Raw genomic sequence first — 21,613 nt, forward strand, 5'->3', positions numbered from 1 at the left:
ATTTAAAAAAATGCATTGAAAAAAGAGCTTATCTAAAACTCTCAATACACTTAGGGAAAAAAGTATTTCTTCTAATTAAAACATACACAGACACACACACACACACACACACACACACACACACACACACACACACACACACACACACACACACACACACACACACACACACATCCCATGTATAACTATACAAGCTATAAAACCTCCCAAAATAAGGCTTCCAGGCATTTCACCACTGGGATGACCATCCCCAAAGGAAATGACAGTCAAAGACCACACCCTCACCTTTTGTGTCTTTGACAATATTCTTTTCAGCATAATGCTCAGATTTCCTCTTTCAAAGAGGAGAACTACCTATAAACTTCAGCAAAAATTTTGGGGTTCAAGCACTGTGCAAAAGACTGAAGTTAACAGCAGATTGGGTCTCCTTCCTCGGTTCAGAGAAGGGAACTCCAGAAGGGGTGACCAACGCTCATCACCTCATTACGGAGGTATCAGCCTTACAGTGCCCCCCTGCTCCATTTCCAGGTTATTCCACTTGACTCTTTAGTTCCATTCTTGGGCTAATTAGTTCTTCTTTTCTGGCCTAGGAACCTACATCCACTCCTGTGTTCAGGTCAAAACATTACTCATATAAGGGTAGAGTTCAATCAGTAGTATGTCCATCTGTGGGGTTATTCCTCCCTCCCTAATACTTAATCCAATGTCTCTTCTCTTCCCCACATAGCCAGCCTGGGAAGGATTTTTCACCTTCCTTACCTTGCTCATTTTCTCTTGCCTCATCTCTAGCTATGAAGCCTTTCCTGGTAACCCTGCCTTTCCTATAGAATCTTGCTAAGCTGCTCTCTTTTTATTTCTTACCAATTTCCAACTTTCTATATGATGAAATGGAATCACTTCACTCAAAACAGAAAAATGTATTAAGAAGTCTAACAACTCCTCCAATTAGGTTTCCCAATTCACTGTTGATGAGTGTGAATTCAGTTTCACCACCAATCAGCAAAAGTGGGGAAGCATTTCTCCACCAAAGCCCCATGCAGGATGTATGGTCTTGGCTTCTTCTCTCTTTTTCTCAGAAGATACTTCTTTCACCGAGATAGGTATTCTCTCCATAGAGTTGAGGCTAAGTGGAAAGTTGAGAAGAATCCTGGTTTTCTCTGTTAGCCTGGAGCTGATTTAAGGAAATTACCTCTGGCTGGGTTCATGGGCATCTCGTGGCAGTTGTGTCTCTGGTATCCCTAGGAATTTACTTGCCCTCTCAGTCTCTCTTTACCGTGCTTCTTTTTTAATGCCTTGAGTTTTTCACCAGTTTTGCCCAAAGCACTGCATTAGGCCCAGCTGAAGGGCCTTCTCCCTTACAGGCTCTATTCCAATGCCTTTACTCAGTTCCCTTTTCAGAGGCTCACAACATTTGTAACTTGCAAGTCAGTAGTTGGTTTAGAAAAAATTTTTTTGGCATGTCAATCATACATCAATAAAGGTTTTTTGTTTTTAAATTCAATGGTAAGTCCTATTGTCTTTAAGACACTTGAAATCCTCAACACCCCCAATTAACATTTTAACATATAACCCTCAGTCTATTCTCAGCAGTACTCTCCCAATTCATAATCTGTTTTGAAGAAAAGGAAAAAAAACTTTGCCCTAATCGCAAAGCCTTCTCCCTGACCTCTTCATCAAGTGATCTGCAGTAAATGTCCAATCTTGACCATCACAGATAACCTGTCAAAAATTCTTCATGTAGTATTAAACATAAACATACTTAAAACTCAATTTATTTAATATGTTATGATAATTCATATACCAGCAAGACAAGCATAATATTAAACAAAAACAGTATGGTTTAATCCAAAAATAAGATGGAATAGGGAGGGTGGGAGGGAGATGCAAGAGGGAGGGGATATGGGGATATATGTATATGTATAGCTGATTCATTTTGTTATACAGCAGCAACTAACACAACATTGTAAAGCAATTATACTCCAATAAAGATGTTAAGGAAAAAACAAACAAAAACCCAAACAAACAAAGAGTAGAAAAGCACTGATCTTTATCATAGGGTTTTAAGTATAACCCCCCACCCCCATGAGGGACTTCATTGTTATTGGAAGATTCCTTCTACCAGTGACGTTTCTTTACAACAAACGTAGGGTCAAGGGTTCTTTCAGGTACTTTTGGCTGGTGTCCCAGAACTTAATTCATGCTCCTGAGTCCAGGAGCTCTAAGGGTTTTGGAAAAACTGAAGGGCATCCGAATTAGTGACATTATAAGAAAGGATAGGGACCATCCATAATTTTTATTAAATTGACCAGCTCATTCAAGCTCTGTCTAGAAATGTCCCTCAGAAAACTTAAGAGAAATTCTGTTACATCAGCTATTTAGCATCTACTGCCTGACTACAGTCAACTGAATCTTTCTGAATGTAGTCAAACTACTTTGAGTTTACAAACATAAAGCAAACTGAGTCGATTCAGCAAAATGGTTTGTCTATAGAGATATAGACAGAGATATAACCAAAGAATTAAGGATAAGAAAGATAAGATCTAGACTCTTCCTTCCATTTCCAGGGCTAACTGACATAAATTGTGTTTATTTCCAGTATGAATTAACAGTGGACATGGTGAATACCTACACATATACATATAATTCCAGTCTGGTTATTCATTCAACAGTCCAGACCAGGCACAAATTTAAAATGTTCACCATCTTTCATGTTTCTTTATTTTCATATCTATTTATGCAGCCATTCATTCATTTCTACTAGACTTTTTTTCCCATAGGGGTTAGGGATGGCTTACTTCAAGGATACATACTTAACATTTTTAATTTTGTTATCTTAAAACAGCATCTGTTTTATTATTATTTGCAGCACATTTCTATCATTGGACAGGGCTGATATTATAGCCTTTCCTTTAGAGCTAGTACCAATCTCTCCACAGTATTCTGCAACCATGATTGTACTTATCGAATGCAAAATATTATTAACCCTATGACTGACTTCTCTACTGTTCCTGTACCCTTTCAAGAAAGTATGTCCCTAAACACTTGGGCATGACCCAGGTGACTTTAAATGGCTCTACTGCCATCTTCACTGAACTTCGACTTTTCTGGTGATGCACTTTTGATAACAACCAGCTCTATAAATTAATAACCATAAAGGTCCTTTAACAACGCTGGAACCTGTTTAGTTGCTCTCCTCTAAGGAGCCAAGGGAAATATATTTCTATTTGTATCTGACTCTTGGGATTTTCCACTGTCTGTCAGTTTAAAGTCTATGGGAGGCTGACAGAGAAAATTAACAGCTGGCTAGAAAGAAGAAAAGTATTTTTATGACTAAAATCAACCATGCTGGGGAGGAAAGGGCTGGCCAAACTCAATAGATTACAAAAGCAATCCTTTATCCAGAGTGGCTGTCCCAGGGTAACTCAAGTGTCTTGTAATCTAATCCCTGAAGATTTAAACACTCTCACTTACCTCCTAATCATTCACCTCCTTTGTTGGAAAAGCAAAAGAATCTGTATATTTTACAAAATTGATGGCAAGAAGCCCAGAAACTATGACATAAATGTACCACAGAGTAATATTTGAGCCTAGAGAGATAAATATTTTCTGTCACCTCTGGCATATATTTAATAGAGACAGCCTGTATCTAGTATGATAAGGGTAGTACAGTACTTAGAGCTATGGCTAATAATGTGCAACTGTGTGCCATGGAGAAGGAAGTGACTGCAAGGAAGTTGAAAAGGTTTAAATTAATTTGTTTTGGGGCACAAGGAACTACTTGCATAAATATACTCCTGTGGCTTGGGGGTAACCTACATATTCCTATACTCCTATTACACAATTCGCTCTAACGGCTGGAACAACCCCAACTCAGAAAAGGGCAGCATTGTTTAGGTGTTTGTTATCACAGCTGGCGTGAACTGGTGACAGTGACAACAATTCACAGGCACGTGGCACTCACAAGGGTACTTATATTTTAATGTTCACCTCGCATCTTATTAAAATGGAGATTCTGATTCTGCTGTTCTTAGTTGGATCTGAGAGTCTGCATTTCTAACAAGTCTTGTGTAATGACAATGTTTCTCATCCACGCATCACACTTTTGAGTAGCAAGACCTTATAACATGACCAGCGTGGCATTTGAAAAGCAAGTGTCCAGCCCCAAGTTAGAACATTCATATCTTCACTCACATTCACCCAAGAATATTAACACTTGAGTTTCTTCCTCCGCTGACAATCACTTACCTTGTCAGTGAACCCTATAATCCTGAAGCAATGCTGAATTGCTTCAAACTGTCTTCTGTAAGACTCCTTGGAAGTTATGTCGTGCATCACCCTTCCAGTTTCATCAGCTATGTACCTACAGAGAGTATGACCAAACAGAATGAGCACTGACTTGGAAATGGCACCCCAAATACCAGGGCATCATTGGGCTCCTTCTTTGCAAGGGCATTTCCTTACAGTGATAAAATAATGGTGCACATGCTGAGTAAAATGGTTGCAGTTGAGTTTTTGAACTTTCTAGAAAATGCAAAGGGAGATGTAGTTCCTGCCATCTCATGTGGGCATTTCAGCTAAAGGGACTGAGTGTCCAGTTAGGAGAACCGCACTATTTCCAAGTTTTGTCCATTGCTAATTGTATATTCATTAAAAATTAACAACTAAAACCCCCGACACTTACCTAGGAGGCTTTTCCTCAGGAAGTCTGAACTCAGAAAGTTTCTTTTGGTGATAAAGGCCAGCATAAATATAGTAAAATATGTGAAAATTTTTCTCTCCCCTGGAAAAAAATAAAAGGAAAGGGACATTACTAACAATATATTCTGGGCTTCCCCACTCCAAGTAATTTATATAGTTTCCTTTCTGTGCAAAATATTATTCTGTAGCAAATTTGCATTTACAGGCAATTAAATATGCTACTTCCCAATTACAGAATAGCAATAGTGATAGGATTAGTATAGTAATTGCCACAATGTCACACTATTAAACACACTTATGTTTACTATATGCAGAAGGAGGTTTTAGAGAATGGAACATTTATAGGTAACAGCTCAGGTTACATATGTTTAGCGATCTTTCCAGAACAAATGACTACGCGTCTGTGCCACTCGTCTTCCGTTTGTAGCCCATGTTGCTTCAGAGACAGTGATGTCCAGCTTAGAGAGATCAGCCAAACTCCCTACTTTACTGAAGCCCAAGACAGGAAGCAGCTAGCCAGGTGTACAGCAAGTTAGGGAGGGGAATTGGTTGCAGAAGAGAGGTGACTACTCTCTCAAACTTGTATTCTCTCAAATATGATTCAAAATGGCTTGCATCCGTCCCCTGGTCTCCTGCTATGCACCCTCTTTTAGGCCACCCTGGCCAGGGTTCTTTCGGATGGGTGCTGCTCTCAGTGTGGTCTGTGGATTGCTGTCAGCTATGATAAGACAAGGAACTAGAAAGTCTATGTCTAGACATTTTATAGTAAGTGATATTGCTATGACATCTAAGAGTATAATTTTTCTGATAATACATTTTAATTACATTTTACGAAAGTATTGGTTCACAATAGATTGTGAACTACTATTGGGGTGGCCCAAAAGTTCGTTTGGATTTTTCCGTAACATCTTAAGAAAAAACCCAAACAAATTTTTGGGCTGACCCAATATTTTTTTTTTTTTTTTTTTGCGGTACGCGGGCCTCTCACTGCTGTGGCCTCTCCCGTTGCGAAGCACAGGCTCCGACGCGCAGGCTCAGCGGCCATGGCTCACGGGCCCAGCCGCTCCGCGGCATGTGGGATCTTCCTGGACCAGGGCACGAACCCGTGTCCCCTGCATCGGCAGGCGGACTCTCAACTACTGCGCCAACAGGGAAGCCCAACCCAATATTTTTTGCAAAAGCTAGTCTTTCAGCAAAGATAGTTTGAAAAGCCCTGCTCTGCATCCCTTTCTCTCCTTTGGAGGAGGTCATTCTCTCCTGTTGATGCCCCAGGATTTTCTCAAATCCTCACCTTGGCCAACGTAGCTCTGTGGAAGAAACCTGTCTTCCTTCTACTTCTTGTCCCTATCTGTGACAAGGGCCCCACTCTTTTCTTCAGCATCTCCTGGATATCCTAGTCTTCCTCTGGTTGTTCATCCTGTCCAAGCTCTTCTGATACATTCTTAGCTCTGCCCCGTGTTCTAGATGTCTCTACTTGCCATTTCTCACCCATTTGTTCACTGAACTAATAAGCTTATTGAGTGCCAAGCATGGCAGGCACTGCACTAGGTGCCAGGGATACAGGACTCAGAGGATTCACGCCCTCTGGAGCTTCCTTCTAGTGATGGAGTCAGATGAATCAACGGGGAAACTGGTGATGAGGGCTTTGAAAGAAACAAACAAGAGACTGAGATGAACAATGCTGTGGGGTGAGGGCCACTTGCATCAAGTCAAGGGAAGGACTCTGGAAGGAAATGACACTAAAATCAAACTGTGAAGCATGAGAAGGGACTGGGAGGAGCTACAGAGAGAAGGGGGAGAGCATCCCCAAGAGAGGGAGCAGTGTATACGAAAAGGCTCTGAGCATGATATCCATGTAGAACAAAGGAAGGCTGGTGAGAAGCAGGTGGGCAGGGTCAGCCCACACAAGGCCTTGTCAGGCCATAATGAGGATTTTGTTGATTATGCAATTAGAATTCTTTGAAGTGTCTTAAACTGTAAGTGTGTGACTAGACTGTAAGAAGTTAAGATGGATGCAAGGAGACCAATTAGGAGGATCTGGTGAGACAGTGAGTGACTGGGACAGGGTAATGGCAGGGATGATGGAGAACAAGGGTAAACTTAAAGATATGTTTTGGAAAAACAACTAAAAGACTATCCAGATAGAATGAATGAGGGTGGTGAGGGAAAGGGACCTGGAGGTTGCTTCCCAGTTTTCTACCTTGAGTATCTGGTGATGGTGGCAACCATTCACTGAGACGGGAAGGCCTTTACAGGGCCTCATGAACTGGTATGCCCCGCATGAATGACAGTTGTTCTTCCGCCTCTGGTAGAAGTGCAGGCATTGGCTGACCCGTTGTGGTCCTACCTTCCTATAGATTTTTGCAGATACTTCCAGCGCTCAATTCTTCCAAGCTTTGCTTACTGACATCCATCTGGTTGCAGTAACAAACATCCCAAGATCTTAGTGGCTTAACTCAATAAAGTCTTAGCTTCTTGCTAAGAGTACTTGCTCAGAGTACTTGTCTACTGCGGGTCACGGTGCAGGGGGTGGGGGGGTTGCTCATCAGAGTCACTGGGCCCGAGCTGATGGAGCAGCCACCATCTTGCACTTTGCCAGCACTCTGGAGGGTCTTTCCATTAAACGCGCATTTGCCAGAACTAGTCCTATGACCATATCCAGCCACAGGGTTCCAAGAAGGAGAATCCTACTATGTGCTGGAGGAGGACAGGACCAGAAAGGTCAGACAAACAGAACTTGCACAGGTCCCATCTTCTCCTCATCCAATGTCTTCAGTCTACTTTATCCATTAGTGCTATCATATTGACTAAATTTAATAATAATAAGTTATGGTTTATTAGGTACCAATTATGTTTCAGATTCTATATTTGGTAAAAATCACATATCATCTCATTTAATTCTCATAACAGCCCTGTGAGGTTGGCTTTATCATGCCCTTTTTGCATATGAGGAAAGTAAGGTATAAGGATAGTTATATTAATAAGTGACATCGCTGTGACTGGAACCCTCCTCACATTTTCCTTATAAAAGACCACTTTACATTTGAACACAGAAAACTATAATTTCCATTCTCTCAGAGGTAGCTCCCTAAACTTTAAAATCACCCTAATTTGGGAAGAAAGAAGTAGGGACCTCATAAAAATTAATCGAGACACCACACGGAAGCTAAAATGACTGACTCTAGCCTTCGGTACATTTGTTTAATTTTCATGTCAGTCCCTATTTTGTGAGGAAACTGCAGGTATATGATAAAAGAAGATGCTGGGGCTCTGAACCTAAAACAAGTCCTGTGGGTTCTACCTGCACAGTATTTCTCAGATGCATCAGCTCCCCTGCATCCCCATCTCCACCGCTACCACCTCAGCGCAGGCTAACGTTCCCGCTCACATGGATTTGAAACCAGCCTCCTAGTGGTCTCAATGTCGTAACTGTACTTCTCGCCATCTCCTCCAATCCATTTGCCCCACTGAAGCCAGAGCCATTATTTCATTATATCAAAATGCAAGTTGGTTTTCGAGACTCCCCTTCTTCAAAATGTCAAATGGCTTCCTATTATTGCCTTTAGAATCAGGTTCCTCAGCCTGGTTCCAAAGCCCTGCAGGACCTGCCTCAGTCCTGTCTTTGCTCCTCTCTCCCTCCTCCCCACTCCTGTCTCCATCTCATCTCATTGGCTCACTCTTAGTGATCCTCAGATTCAACGTCTCTTACACAGGGAGCCCTCTCTTCCTGGACTAGGTTACTGCCCTTTCTCCTGTTTTACCTTCACAGCACCTTACTTTGCTTCCTGGTACTTATCACACTTGGTCTGCATTTACAGTTTTTTGTGCTTAATGCCTGTGATTCCCCTGCCACCCCATCACCCCAACCCTGGCCGCCCACCCATCTTCCATCCCCTATCCACTCCAAGCCCCATGAACACTGGGACCTCGTCTATTTTGTTCACTCTTGCAACTCCAACAGAGAGCACAGCACTGTAACACAGCGGGAATTCAACAGATAATTACTGATTAATGCATGAAGGGAGCCAGGCCCCTGAGGAAGTCTGGTGTCCTGCAACAGTAATAACAGTGGCTAACTCTCTGATCACATATACCAACCCACGTACTTTTTGAAGTCATTTTATATAAACAAACTCACTGATCTTCACAATAAACCCATGAGGTAGGCTCTAGTAGCATCTCCATTTCACAGAGGAGGCACAGAGAGGATAGGGGACATACCCAGGGTCACATAGTCAAGGTCAGAGCCAGCACTTGAACCAGGGGCAGTCCATGCTATTGGACTATTGCTATACTGCTCTTCTTAAAACAAAAGTTTTTTTCCTCTCTCAATCTAGGGAAAAAATGAACATGTGGAATATTCTCAGTGCTTTTTTTTTGATAGACAAGCTCAATTTTAAGGGACCTAATGATTTTTAAAAGTAACTGCATATTGTTAAATTCTACCTGGTATAACAAACTCAGGAAGAACGGGCATACCTATCCCACTGTAATCCCACCCAGCCCTTTCTACTCTGCTTGTAAACATCTTTTAGGTTAGAAGTCACCACTTATCCTCTGCTTAAATAATTCCTTGCTCTTGGGGAGGCTGGGGGTGGGGATGGGGGGCAAGGATGCTAAGAACAAGGGTGAATGGAGCCATGAAAATTCCCAAAGCCACCCAGTCTGTATTGCAGCGCAAAGCCAGAGCGAGAAAATAGTGCACCTACGCTGCCTGTTTTATAACTCTGGATTTTTCAAGGAGATATTCAGAGATTCTTGCCCCCATCACAGCTCCAGTTGGTGTAAACATCATTTCCAGATATTTTCCAAAACGGCTGGAATTGTCATTGATGGCAGTGCATGCATTTCCAAAGGCTTCCACCAGAGAGTTGACTTGCAGAATTTTCTCTCTCAAGGTCTGATTATTTGCCTGTGCCAAACAAGAACAGTCAGGAGGAGCCTCCAGAAACATTACTTCAATAGAGCTGCCACGCAAGGTCCACCCACACCACCCAGTCCACAGATTTCACATTTATCCTCTGGGGGAAAAACTCCATTTGGGGAAATTAGCATCAATCACCAGCATTGTTTTCTCCGATGAGCATTTCCCCAGATGTATAAGCATCAGATGAGGCTAGATTAGGTCATTAGTTTTTACAACCAACTACACTTCTCTTAAAATTCTTGACAGATAAAATGCCTGAAGAGCTTAGAAAGAATTTTTTTTTTGGTGGTACGCGGGCCTCTCACTGTTGTGGCCTCTCCCGTTGCGGAGCACAGGCTCCGGACGTGCAGGCTCCGCGGCTATGGCTCACAGGCCCAGCCGCTCTGCGGCACGTGGGATCTTCCTGGACCAGGACACGAACCTGTGTCCCCTGCATCGGCAGGCGGACCCCCAAGCACTGCGCCACCAGGGAAGCCCAGAAAGAATTTTAAATAGAGAGATACCATCACTTTTCTCAGTTATTCACTATAATATTCAATAAACCTCATCTGTAAAAAATACTCTTAAATTTGTTCCTAGTCTCCTAATACACTAATTCTGAGTATAAGCAACTGCTAGGGTATCTTTAAAGCTAACCCTTTGATGTCCATTTCCCCAAGCTGAGAATTTCCATTTCCCTCAACTTTTGTTCAGAGAGCTCTATTTCCGACCCTTTAATCTCCTTAGTGGCGCTCCCTGCTCCTGCTCCTAATGTTTAACCACTTTTACTACTTAATGGCTGAATGTTTGTATTACACTGAAAACATGAAAACTTAATTGCCAATAATCTAGTAAATTGGTGCTGGCATTATTTTCTTCACTATGTGAAAGGTGGAGGACATGCTGACATCTTAAGAGGCCTAGCGATCAGGAGGTGAACATAACAAAGATGGAATGTTTCTATGTAACCCCTAATAAAATCCAGTATTTCCATTATTTAGAAAATACGCAGTCCTCTAACCACGATACAGAAAGCAGGTCGTCAATACCTTCCCCAAGAAAGTCAAATGCTGAACTATCAGGTGGGCGCTTTCCGTCTTCCCAGAGCCACTTTCTCCACTGATGACAATGCACTAACAGAGAAAATGAAGTGTTGGTGAAGAATTCAAAGCACAGTAGACACCCTGTGTGTTCAGCTATGGTTTTCATATAACATCTACCACTGTATACCTTAAATCTTCACTGAGCAATATATCTTAGGAATCTTTCCATTTCAGTACACCGAGAGCTTCCTCAACCTTTTCAGTAGTTTGTCACTCCCTTATACAGATGTACCATAGTCTATTTAACCCATCCCATATTGATGGATACTTGAGATTTTCCCGATGTCATTACAAACAATACTGCAATGAATAACCTGATATGTAGGTCATTATATTTATATGCAGGTTCATTTGTAGAATAAATTCCCAGAAATGGGGTTGTTGGACCAAAAGGTAAACACATTTATAAGTTTGATAGATAATACCAAATTGCTTTCCTAAGGACTGTATCAGTATATGAAAGTGTCCGTTCTCCTGCACCCTCACCAAATGGCTATGTTGGATTTTTGCCAGTCTGATAGGCAAAACATTATAGCTCGGTACAGTTTTAATTTGCACTTCTTTTATTATGAGTGAGATTGGGCATCCTTTCGTAAGTTTAAGGTCATTCATATTTTCCTTTTTTTGTGACCAGTCCATATTTTGCCTTTTTTTAAATATATATTATTGGTCTTTTACCATTTGTTTCTAGGAGCTCTTTATGTATATATAAAGGAGATTAGTGGGTGTGGTATAATAAAAAAACATATATTTGGTCTTTGTCTCTGGTTCCTGGCACTGAGCTCCTAAAACCCTTGGAATGTCCTGAATGACGGGAGTGATGAGAGCATCCTTTGTTATTCACAAACAAGTCCCTTTCAACCAACCCTAACTGCTCACCAAGTGGTTCAAGGTGGAGCCCAAGACAGCTTCAGGATGGGGGCTGGTTAATAAAAGACCAAACACATGATTTAGAGGGTGGGAAATTTCACCCCCGCTACCCCAGCTTCTGGGGAGGAGAGAAGGGCCAGAGATTGACTGAGTCATAAAAACTCTTGAACAAGATTCTGAGAGCTTCCGGTGTGAATATGTCGCAGGCCTGGGAGGATAACGCGTGGAAGCTTTACACCACTTTCCTCCCTGTATCTTGTCCTATGCATCTCTTCCATTTGTCTGCTCCTGAGTTGTAACCTTTATAAAAACCCAGTAAACCTAAGTAAAGTGTTTTCCTGAGTTCTGTGAGTCGTTCTAGTGAACTATCAAACCTGTGGGGGGCTGTGGGAATCCCTGAATTTGCAGTCAGCCAGGAGGAAGTGTAGGTAGCCTGGGTACCCCATTCACAGCTGGTGTCTGAAGTAGCGGCAGTCTGGGGACTGAGCCCTGAACCTGTGAGGTCTGTGCTAAACATGGATAGTTCATATCAGAATTGAATGGAACTGAATTGTTAGACAGCCAGCTGGTGTCAGGGAATTGGAGAACTGGCTGGTGTTGGTAAAGACACACATTTAGTGTCAGAGAAAAAGATAACACAGTGGGGTAACTTTTTAACTTGAGAAACACATATATCGCTCTTCATTTCCTTCCTTTCTATGAATTCTACGGACATTCCACAAGTCTCTGGGAAAGGTAAGAATGTGGAGAAGCCAAGTTGCTAACACACAGTGAATCCAGGTACTCCATTTCGTAACTGGCACTATTATAATTTCAATCAGCTCCTCAGCAAATCCAAAGCTGGGACTTCACAGGTCTCAGGAAATACACACACTGGGCTGCTCTCATAAAATTTCCCACCATATTAGATTGTTTCTATTTCAAACAGAATAAAGACAGAAGGGAAAACACACATATTGAAAGTAAAGGAAGGGCCAAAGGTTGGATATGCCGCCACTGTGAATCAGAGGTCCAGAAAGTTAAAACGTATGGGTGAGCTTTGTGTTTAACTAGCACTGAGTTTAAGATTTGTTCAGTCTTTACCCAATTCATCACAATTTCTCAGCAGCTAAACAGTGTGGTGCAGAAGCACTAACAACCTGTGTGCAGTATTTCATACAAAAAGGACAGGACCATGAAATTTCTGAGACCTTCACTGGAAAGAACTTCATGTCCGTCATTCTCCATCCCATTTTTATGACAGTCATTGCCACGTCATCAGGTTTGTGTTAGCTCTGTGTTCTTATATTCATATTAGGATTATCCTTATTATATTTTCCCAGGGGAAGTGAGTGCCCTTGACAAGGACGTTTCACATTCCTTGAAAAGGGTTTTCACGTTTTCCTGCTACTCTGGCTTTATCACTGTTCCTGTTCCCCTGAGCTACTATTTTACTGCCTATTTCCTTGAGTCAGCACCAGCAACCACAATGGAAAGTTTTTAGGGAGACTTAAGAGCTGCATTGGAGGACAGAACACATCCTACTGTGGGACTCGGTGGGGAAGGGCAGTAAGTTCTTACCTGGTCTTTGTTGAAAGTAACCATGCATTGGTAAGCAGCATCTGCTGATGCAAATATGTGGGGGGGATTTGAGGCACGTTTCACTCCATGATAAAGTCTGGAAAACTGAAAAACGTTAACTTAAAGAACCCTTATAATGTCCCAGTACCTTTTTGCCCACAAAACCAAGGCTTCGTCACTTATTAGGAGAATTGTGGCATCAGGGAGGCTGTAGAGCTGAGGCTCTGGAGTCTATAGAGCTGACTTCAAATCCCAAGTCTTCACTTACTGGCTTCCCAAGCTTGTGGAAGGGCATTAACGTCACTATGCTAAGTGTCCTCATCTGCCAAACAGGCTTAATAATATTACCTGTCACACAGGTTCGTGAGAGATAAACAAGGTAACCCAGTGCCTGGTATGTGGTAAGCACTAAATAAATGTTAGCTGTTTTGTTACATATTAACTTAAAAAGTTACCCCCAAAATGTAACAATTCCATCTGTGTTGTATTATTATCTTCAGTTTGGGGTATGTACACCCCTAGGATGACATAATTTTATTCTCATTTTTTCTCCCTTTTCATTTTCCCTTGAGATTTCACATTTCCTATTAAGGAGCACCATGATCATAAAGGATCCCTTACCTGTGGAGAGTATATGTTTAGATTCTGGAAGGGGTTTAAGGCAATTAAGATGTCTCCAACATATGTATAAATCAGTAAGTCCACATAACGCTTCTGCAACTGATGAATAATTGTATCCTAAGAAGAGGATAAATAGTACTGAGAGTAAACGCTATTTCCAGTCAAGGGAGTGATCCTAAAAATAACAACAAATGTATTCTTACGAGAATATTTTTCTCTAAAACATTAAAATAGCCCATTTAAGTCATACCCTATTGATTAGGATCCTAATGATCCTAAATGCAGATATTTGCCTTGAAAAAGAAAAAATTAGGAATATGCTAAAAGAATTCGGCCCACTTAGGACTTGCTAAGAGACTCTGACATATGCAACAAAGATTTTGTCTCTTATTATGAAAAACATGTCTCACCCAACCAAAATGTTCTATTTAGAATTTGATTTAATAGGTCATTACTATTAATAAAGTACAGACAAATTGTAACTTCATTTCTCAAAGCATTACACTTAAAATTTATGTGGTGGGAATGCAGAATTGAACACTTTTATATCACACTTTAGTGATTCATGCATTGCAGTTAAGGGTCCCCAGAGTTAGAATCAGCAGAAGCAGCTCCAGTGCAATTAACAGCTCTATTAAACATGCATATTTTAAATGGGGATTATCACAGTTTCCAAATTTAGAATTCAAGCTATATTAGCTTCACTATTTCCCTAAATGAAGCTCCTCTTTATGAAGAGCAAACAACTATCTTAATTTAAGGGTTAAGTTGCACTTTTCTATAAACAGAAAATAATTTCAGCTGATCTAATACATCATTTAAGCCTACAATATAAAGGCCTTTACGGGAAAAATCCAAACCCTTTTCTTGTCATCATTCAGGACATTTGGGGGACTATAAATGCACACAACACCGGATCATAGTCACAGCAACCAAATGTTCCTGAGCTTCACCCCAAGGCTATACAAACAATTAAAGTTTCAAGTGACCTTAGGAGAATATGATCTACAACAGAAAGGTCACACCACTCATGTGAAACAAATGTCATTGGTGAAAATTGTCTATTAAATATTTAGTACCTCATCCAGAACCTCGAGATTGACCAAATCATCCTCAAGGCAGTATTTTTCAGCATCTCCCACATGGTAGGGTCTTCTGGTATGCATCCTTTCATGCCTAGAAAATACAGCAAAAAGTAGGCAACAAGAACAACTCAGCCACAGTCTTACCACGCAACGTGTTCAGAGACTTCAGAGAAGGGACAGGAAGAGCGACTCCAGTCCAGGTCCCCAGTTCTCTCCCCATCACTTCAGGGCCCCCCGGGGGGAAGGGGAGCTCCAGAGCTCAAGCCTTCCGCTGCCATGAGGAGCACAGCCAAGTGGGCCCATCTAACACTTATATCTGCTTTTCTTACGTGCCAACCACAGCACTTCCTTGCATTATTTTCTGTTCAGTGTCAGGCATGTAATTCTCACTAGGGTACTTCCCTTGAGGTCCCCTCCTGCTGTCCACCAGCACCACCCCACACTTCTTGAGAAATTTTTGAAACTACAGAAAACTTCAGAGAATAATATAGCAGATACCAACGAATCGATAAATGCTTACATTTTATCTTGTTTATTCTAAATCCCTTTGGGACCCATGTTCCATCCCACTCCCCTTTCCTGAGTGACCACTATTTCGTGGGTATCCTTCCAATTTAAAAATATTGGTCATACACATATATGTACCCATAATACACAGATTTGGTATGTTAAATTATAAAAATGATATCATACTGGTGGTTTCATTTTGCAAATTTACTTTTTTTCCATTCAACATCATGATTCCCCACCCCCTCCTTCTCCCATCTCTCTCTCTCTTTCCATATATATATATATGGACCTGTGATGATACTGGGCATAAAAGGTGACAGGGATAGACACACAGACATACATACATAGAGAGAAAGACAGGGAACAAGGGAGAGAGAGAGAGAATGAGAGTGAGTGAGCAAGTGACTGTCACTTTAATCACTGGGTAATATTACATCATATAAATATGTACCAATTTCTTTATTGGTCTTGATCAACATTTAGGCTGATTCCAACTTTTTGCTACCAAAAACAAAGCAGCACTCAAGTATCTTTATGTGCATCTCCTTGTGTACATATGTGAGATTTTCTCTTGGGAGTGTACTCACCAGGCATTAAAAAAACTTCCTGCCTATTAAATTAAAAGTTACTTCCTAATCCCTATTATTGATAGATTTGTAGAAGGAGTATTTTAAGCATGGTATTAGTCATCTCCAGTGCTAGAACCAATTTTGCTGCTAATTCATATAAAAGTCCAAAGTAGATGAAACTTAATTTTACTTAATAAAGTCAAATTTATAACCTAAGCATTTTAAAATTATTATTAGACAGAACAGTTTATTCATCTGTATTCTAACATATTAGTGATGTCAAAGAAAAATCATATCTGTTTGAAAAACAGCTTTTCTTAAAAACTCAGAGCTGCTTCTATCTAGCCACTTTGCCAAATAAAACAGCAGGAGGGTACACATTTCTGGCCAAATCCTCTTCACATAAAACCCAAGCATTTTTTTCCTTTGAAGTTCACCTTAAAACAAAATATTGCAACATATTTTTAATAAATTAAATTCTCATCATATTAAATTCAGCTAGTTTATCTCCTTCCTAAATTTATATCTTGCAATCGTATGAAATAGTCTATGTTAGAGTTTATTTCAAGCATCTTTTGACAAAGAAAGTCAGGAATTTTTTAAAAATCCACAGCTCTGGTTCGGGTCAAGATGAAGTAAGCACTCTCCATTCTGTCTCTCCATTGAGTGCAACTAAATACCTTGGACAGAATGCATGGTACTCTGAGAAGTATATGGTAACAGGCTGATCGGGGGAATCAGATTTCAAAATATCACTGAGTCAAAGGTGAGTTTCCTGAGATTTTTTTTTTTTCTTCCAGTAACTCCTGACCTGGACTTGAAGTCAGCCTGAACTGCATATAGGGATGTCAAGTTGCACGCTGGATGACATTTTTACAGCCAACTAAAAGTGGAAGCACTGACAAACCTCACTTGCAATATCACAAATAAACTCTACTAGAAAGTCGTGACTATAACTGTGAACATGTACAATGCAATACCACCAGGATCGAAACTGTTATCTTCTGAACCCTGAAGAGCTTATCTGTATATCTATCTCACAGATTTAACCTCCAGGAATCATGCAGATGCTGTCTGCAAATCTGAGCTTGCAAGGTATTTCCACTCTGATACAGACCACTTCATCTTCTCACTCAGGGAAAAAAATATATATTCCAGCCCTATCTCAGTATTCCCCAACTAGTGTTCTTCTGAAACTGCTACCTGCTTCATTTTCCTGCTTTGGCTATAGTGTTTGGAGAGAATGAAGAGAAAAAAATTATTTATTCCAATTTTTATCTTTTTTAATTTACATTATCCTAGAGTACATATATTTATTAAAAGTGTTACACTGTTTTATATTTGTCTATTTTTAGTTGAAATTAATCAAAAGAAATTTGGTTTAAATTTTTTTACAGTTTTCTTGAGTTAAATAATTTGTTGTCACCAGTAACCATCAACTTAAATTTCCTTTAAATTCACATGCTCCACCTAGTGCCTTACTTGAGAATAGCATGTATTATCAATTCTTGCTGAAGAATTCCTTGTTTAATGTGAAAATTACAGATTTCCAACTAAAAACTTCGAATTGAGTATTCCAAAGCTTAGAGGAATGGAGAGATAGGTAAATGGTTGGATAAAGCAAAAGGCATTCTATTAAATTAAGAGTATATGGTAAGGTATTATAGTTTTGATGATTTAGAAGATATTTTCAAATCCCAACAAAGTCTATACTGCTTTTTGCTAGATTTTCTATTTGTTTTCATGAAGCCCTAAGTATGTTGTCTGCCAAGCCTGGTTTCCCAGACAAATAGAGTTTTGGGGTTAAAGCTTAGAGAGGATGAGACTCAAAGCCCTGGCTTAGGCTGGTTCTTAGAGTTTGGGTTTGGTGTGGTGTGGGGCAGGTAGTGGTGAGAAGGGTTGACCTAAGGATCCAGGGATCAGGAAAAGGGGAAACTGGTGTCTGAGTCCCCAGTTCAAGTAAGGTGGGAATGAGGGCAATTCTGAAACATCAGGTCTAAGGCAATGGGTGGAGAATAAGAACTGGATCTTAAGAGTCGGTGAGACAGAGCCAGAGGTGGAGACTGGGAGGTCCCCTAAAACAACAGTGGGCACAGATGAGATAGAGGATTGGGGATTTTGGGGATGTCTTAGGTCCAGCCCATGAGGGGGGAAAGAAGCTGTAGAAGGTACCAGGTTTGTTCAGACACTGGGGGAATAAAGTCCTAAAGTGCTGTTGGCTTCACTATAATCTAATCTCTATACCTGCATTATGGTTAAAACCATTTCTGGGAGTTCTCTTTGATATCTCATCACTGGGCCTGCAGACTTCTTTGTTTGAGCTACTGGCCCTATGAATAATATTGACAAAATATTATATATTTTGTCCAAAAGTGATTCCTTAATCCCTTAGCCTGCTCCTGTCTGTCAACTTTGCCTGTGGAAGCAGTAACATCCACGTAGGTAGGTCCACACAGGGCTGCAGGAGCTTCACGTAGGTATGGCAGGAGGCATTCTTCCCTTCATGCCCAACTATGTTGAAGAACAAAGCATAGAAGGAAGGCCTCTAAATTATAATTCAAGGGTAGGAAGGAAACAAAATCTTTATTTTGTAAGAACAGCCGGTTCTTATTAGTAGCCCATTTTATACACATCAGTGTATACATGTCAATCCCAATCGCCCAATTCATCACACCACCACCCCACTCCCTGCCGCTTTCTCCCCTTGGTGTCCATACGTTTGTTCTCTACATCTGCATCTCTATTTCTGCCTTGCAAACCGGTTCATCTGTACCATATTTCTAGGTTCCACATATATGTGTTAATATACGATATTTAAAACAAAATCTTTTAGTCTAAAAATGACAGGGGATGTGCTAGTGAGAGGTGAAACTCTGCACTGAAAAATGCCTGATGGTCTTTTAGACGGTCGTCCTATGGCAGGAGGACCATTGGGAAGGCCACCTCTACCTCCACTCCTCTACACTCAGGATCAGAGCCCTTCCCTCCATCCAAGAGTGGAACCAAGAGTGGAACCGGAAGGAGTGGAAAATGACTAACACTCCCACCAGATCCCAGATAAGTAAGTAAAACCTGTTGGGGGTGGAGAAAAAAGGAGTAAAGAAAAGGAGTAAGGGAGAGGGTCCAGGCTCAAAGGTGGTGGTCCTTACGAGTCTAAGACAAAGGCTTCTGCGGCCACGTACAAAGCTCAGGAACAAGTTGACAATTTGGATAGATTAGAGGGACCATTCCCTTATCACCACATTCAATGGATCTCATATGGTAAGGAAAATGTTACTCAAAATTGGGGATAGAGTACTATTACTCCAACAAAGGTAGTGATGTTGAATATTTCTTCCAAATCATTATTTCCATTTCAGTGTACCTTTTGATAACAGAGTGGATGAAAGAGAACTTTACTGTAATCACATAATCATGGACCTAGCATGAGGAAAATAATGGCAAACCATCTAGGTGTAACACCATCCTACTGAGATCCAAATATGAGTAAAGTTACCACCTAGATAACTTTAACTACATGAGCTCGATCTTGATCTGAAATTTAAGCTTATAGTTATCAAACAAACATTATAATACATAGATTAAAAATACAAGAATTATTTGGGTGGAAATCTCTACAGTATCTCCCTGTTTTTTCACCCAAGCATTGTTTTTGACCAGAATTTCAATAGATCAGCATCTTATCAATTATATTAAGTGTATTTGATATAGCTATCTTCTCTAGGCAGCAAGAATCAGTGACACCAGCAGAAAATTAAATATTAATTCACTCATTCAGTTATAGATAGAGATAGATAGCAGATTACATCAGGGTATAGATTTATTTCTTGTCTGTTAGGAAAACAGGAAAATCCTTAACCTGCTATGTGGCAAGCGTCTTCAGCATTTGATGAAGTAATCATTCAAAAGTCATTCATTTAAAAAAAAAAAAAAAAAAAAAAAAAAAAAAAAGTCATTCATTTGCACAGGATTCCAAGAACCCAACAGTGTATGTAATGTGATGTATGTGTATATATGTGTGTGTGGGGTGCATGTCTGCAGGTAAAAGAGGAAGCGAGAGTAAGACTTACTAGGGAAAGCTCAGCAGTGAAGCAGTGACAAACCTGTTTTAAGGGCCACTGCTGCTGGTTGAAAAGAAATCAGAAAAGCTGAGGTCATTGTTTTGATCAGCCTCAGGCAAACTGCAAGGGTAGAATCAAAATCCATTAAACAGAGCAGGAAACAACCAGCAACTTAATTGTTCTACCAAGTAATACTTGGTAGTAGACCCTTGGCATTTGAGGGTTTAACATTTGTGGTTTCAGCTAGTCCCAAACCACCCACAGGGGAACAAACAACGTGCTGGGTTTTGCAATTTTCCTGAGGCTAGAAGTTGAGTCCATGATGGGAGGTTGGAAGGTGGGAGTAGGTCGGGTCACAGCACAGCCAACCTGCGCTTTCCCTGCCTCTACTCTAATTGCAGACAGAGGTTTTGCTCTTTACCCACTAACCTTTGTGAAGTGATTTTTTAAAAAGCATGTTTTCATGTCGACGTCTCTAACTTTGATAGTGACATGATATACCAGATAATATTGATGAATTCAGGGATTTGCAAAGGTAATTTGGGGAAAAAATTCCTTTTGAAAGTCAAAGAAATGGGAGCTGATGTAAAGGAAATGACCACATTGTTTAACAGCATCCCTGACAGGTTAAGTAAAAATGTAGCCCTAAACTACTGTTCACCGAATATTAGGGCTATGTGACTTCCTTTGAGAGAGTCAGCCTTGGATGCGTAACCTCTCTACTGTTTCTGAGTCAAACATATGCTATAGAAAAATTATAAATTACTGGAAAAACTTAAATTCCAATGGTTTCACTCATTCAATCAGCATCAGGAAATGGTATCAAACCTCAAATAGTACAATGTCACTTCTCCATAGGTGCCTCATATACATAATGTGCCATGGGAATGGATCACAGTCTGGCTGTCCCAAAAAACTGCACCATTCAGAAGAGCCAGAACACTTAAACCAGGAGAGGAGCCGTAGGGCCTCACCACTCAAGCTCTTCTTTATACTGTGAATGAAAAATATTGGCTGCCTTATCAGTGAACAGAGGATGTGCAGCCATCAAGCCATCACATTACAGCATCTCCAAAGATGAGTTCTGAGGGAACTGAGGATGGAAACAGGATGCCTGATGCCCACCATTCAGCAGTCAACTGCTGCAGCCATCCCCCAACGGTGCACCATGAGGAGACTCAGGACGTGAGAGCACAGGATACTGGCCCCAGATAGCTGAGGTACATATCAAAGGAATGATTCCAGGGAGCCCAGACTCTTGCATCTTCCCATATACAGAAAAGTGCTAAATTCCTTAACTTGAGATATCTGGTTTTCTTTAAGTAACAATCAACCACCTGGTCTTTGCTGCAAAAAAACTCCTACATATCCTGGCTCCCCGCCTTGCATCTTCAGAGCAGTCTCCCAGAGTTATCTGAGATGCTGTGTCCCAGGCTTAAGTCCTCAGTTTTGTCCACCGAATAAAACGTAACTCTCAACTTTTAGGTTGTGCTTTTTTTTTCTCAGTCAACAATACACAGTACAGCTTCTGCTCTATTGTGAATGAGCCCCCCATGATTCCTAGCCTTATTCCTGAATACGTGTCTATTTCCTCATCATAACAGGAATGGACCATTTCCCCATAATGTTC

General features: G+C 40.7%; 1 protein-coding gene across 1 annotated transcript in view; it reads right to left on the reverse strand.

Moving 5' to 3' along the window:
• Positions 1-21,613, reverse strand: part of MYO3B (myosin IIIB) — a 380,991-nt gene that overhangs the window by 196,769 nt on the left and 162,609 nt on the right. Inside the window, exons 10-16 of the mRNA XM_069540813.1 lie at positions 14,838-14,934; positions 13,759-13,875; positions 13,138-13,242; positions 10,654-10,737; positions 9,408-9,610; positions 4,682-4,780; positions 4,246-4,360 (exon numbers count right to left, since the gene is read on the reverse strand). Coding sequence (XP_069396914.1) covers positions 4,246-4,360; positions 4,682-4,780; positions 9,408-9,610; positions 10,654-10,737; positions 13,138-13,242; positions 13,759-13,875; positions 14,838-14,934 — 820 coding nt within the window. The remainder of the gene's footprint in view (positions 1-4,245; positions 4,361-4,681; positions 4,781-9,407; positions 9,611-10,653; positions 10,738-13,137; positions 13,243-13,758; positions 13,876-14,837; positions 14,935-21,613) is intronic.

Source organism: Delphinus delphis, chromosome 7 (genome assembly GCF_949987515.2).
Source record: "Delphinus delphis chromosome 7, mDelDel1.2, whole genome shotgun sequence".
Taxonomy (NCBI): Eukaryota; Metazoa; Chordata; class Mammalia; order Artiodactyla; family Delphinidae; genus Delphinus; species Delphinus delphis.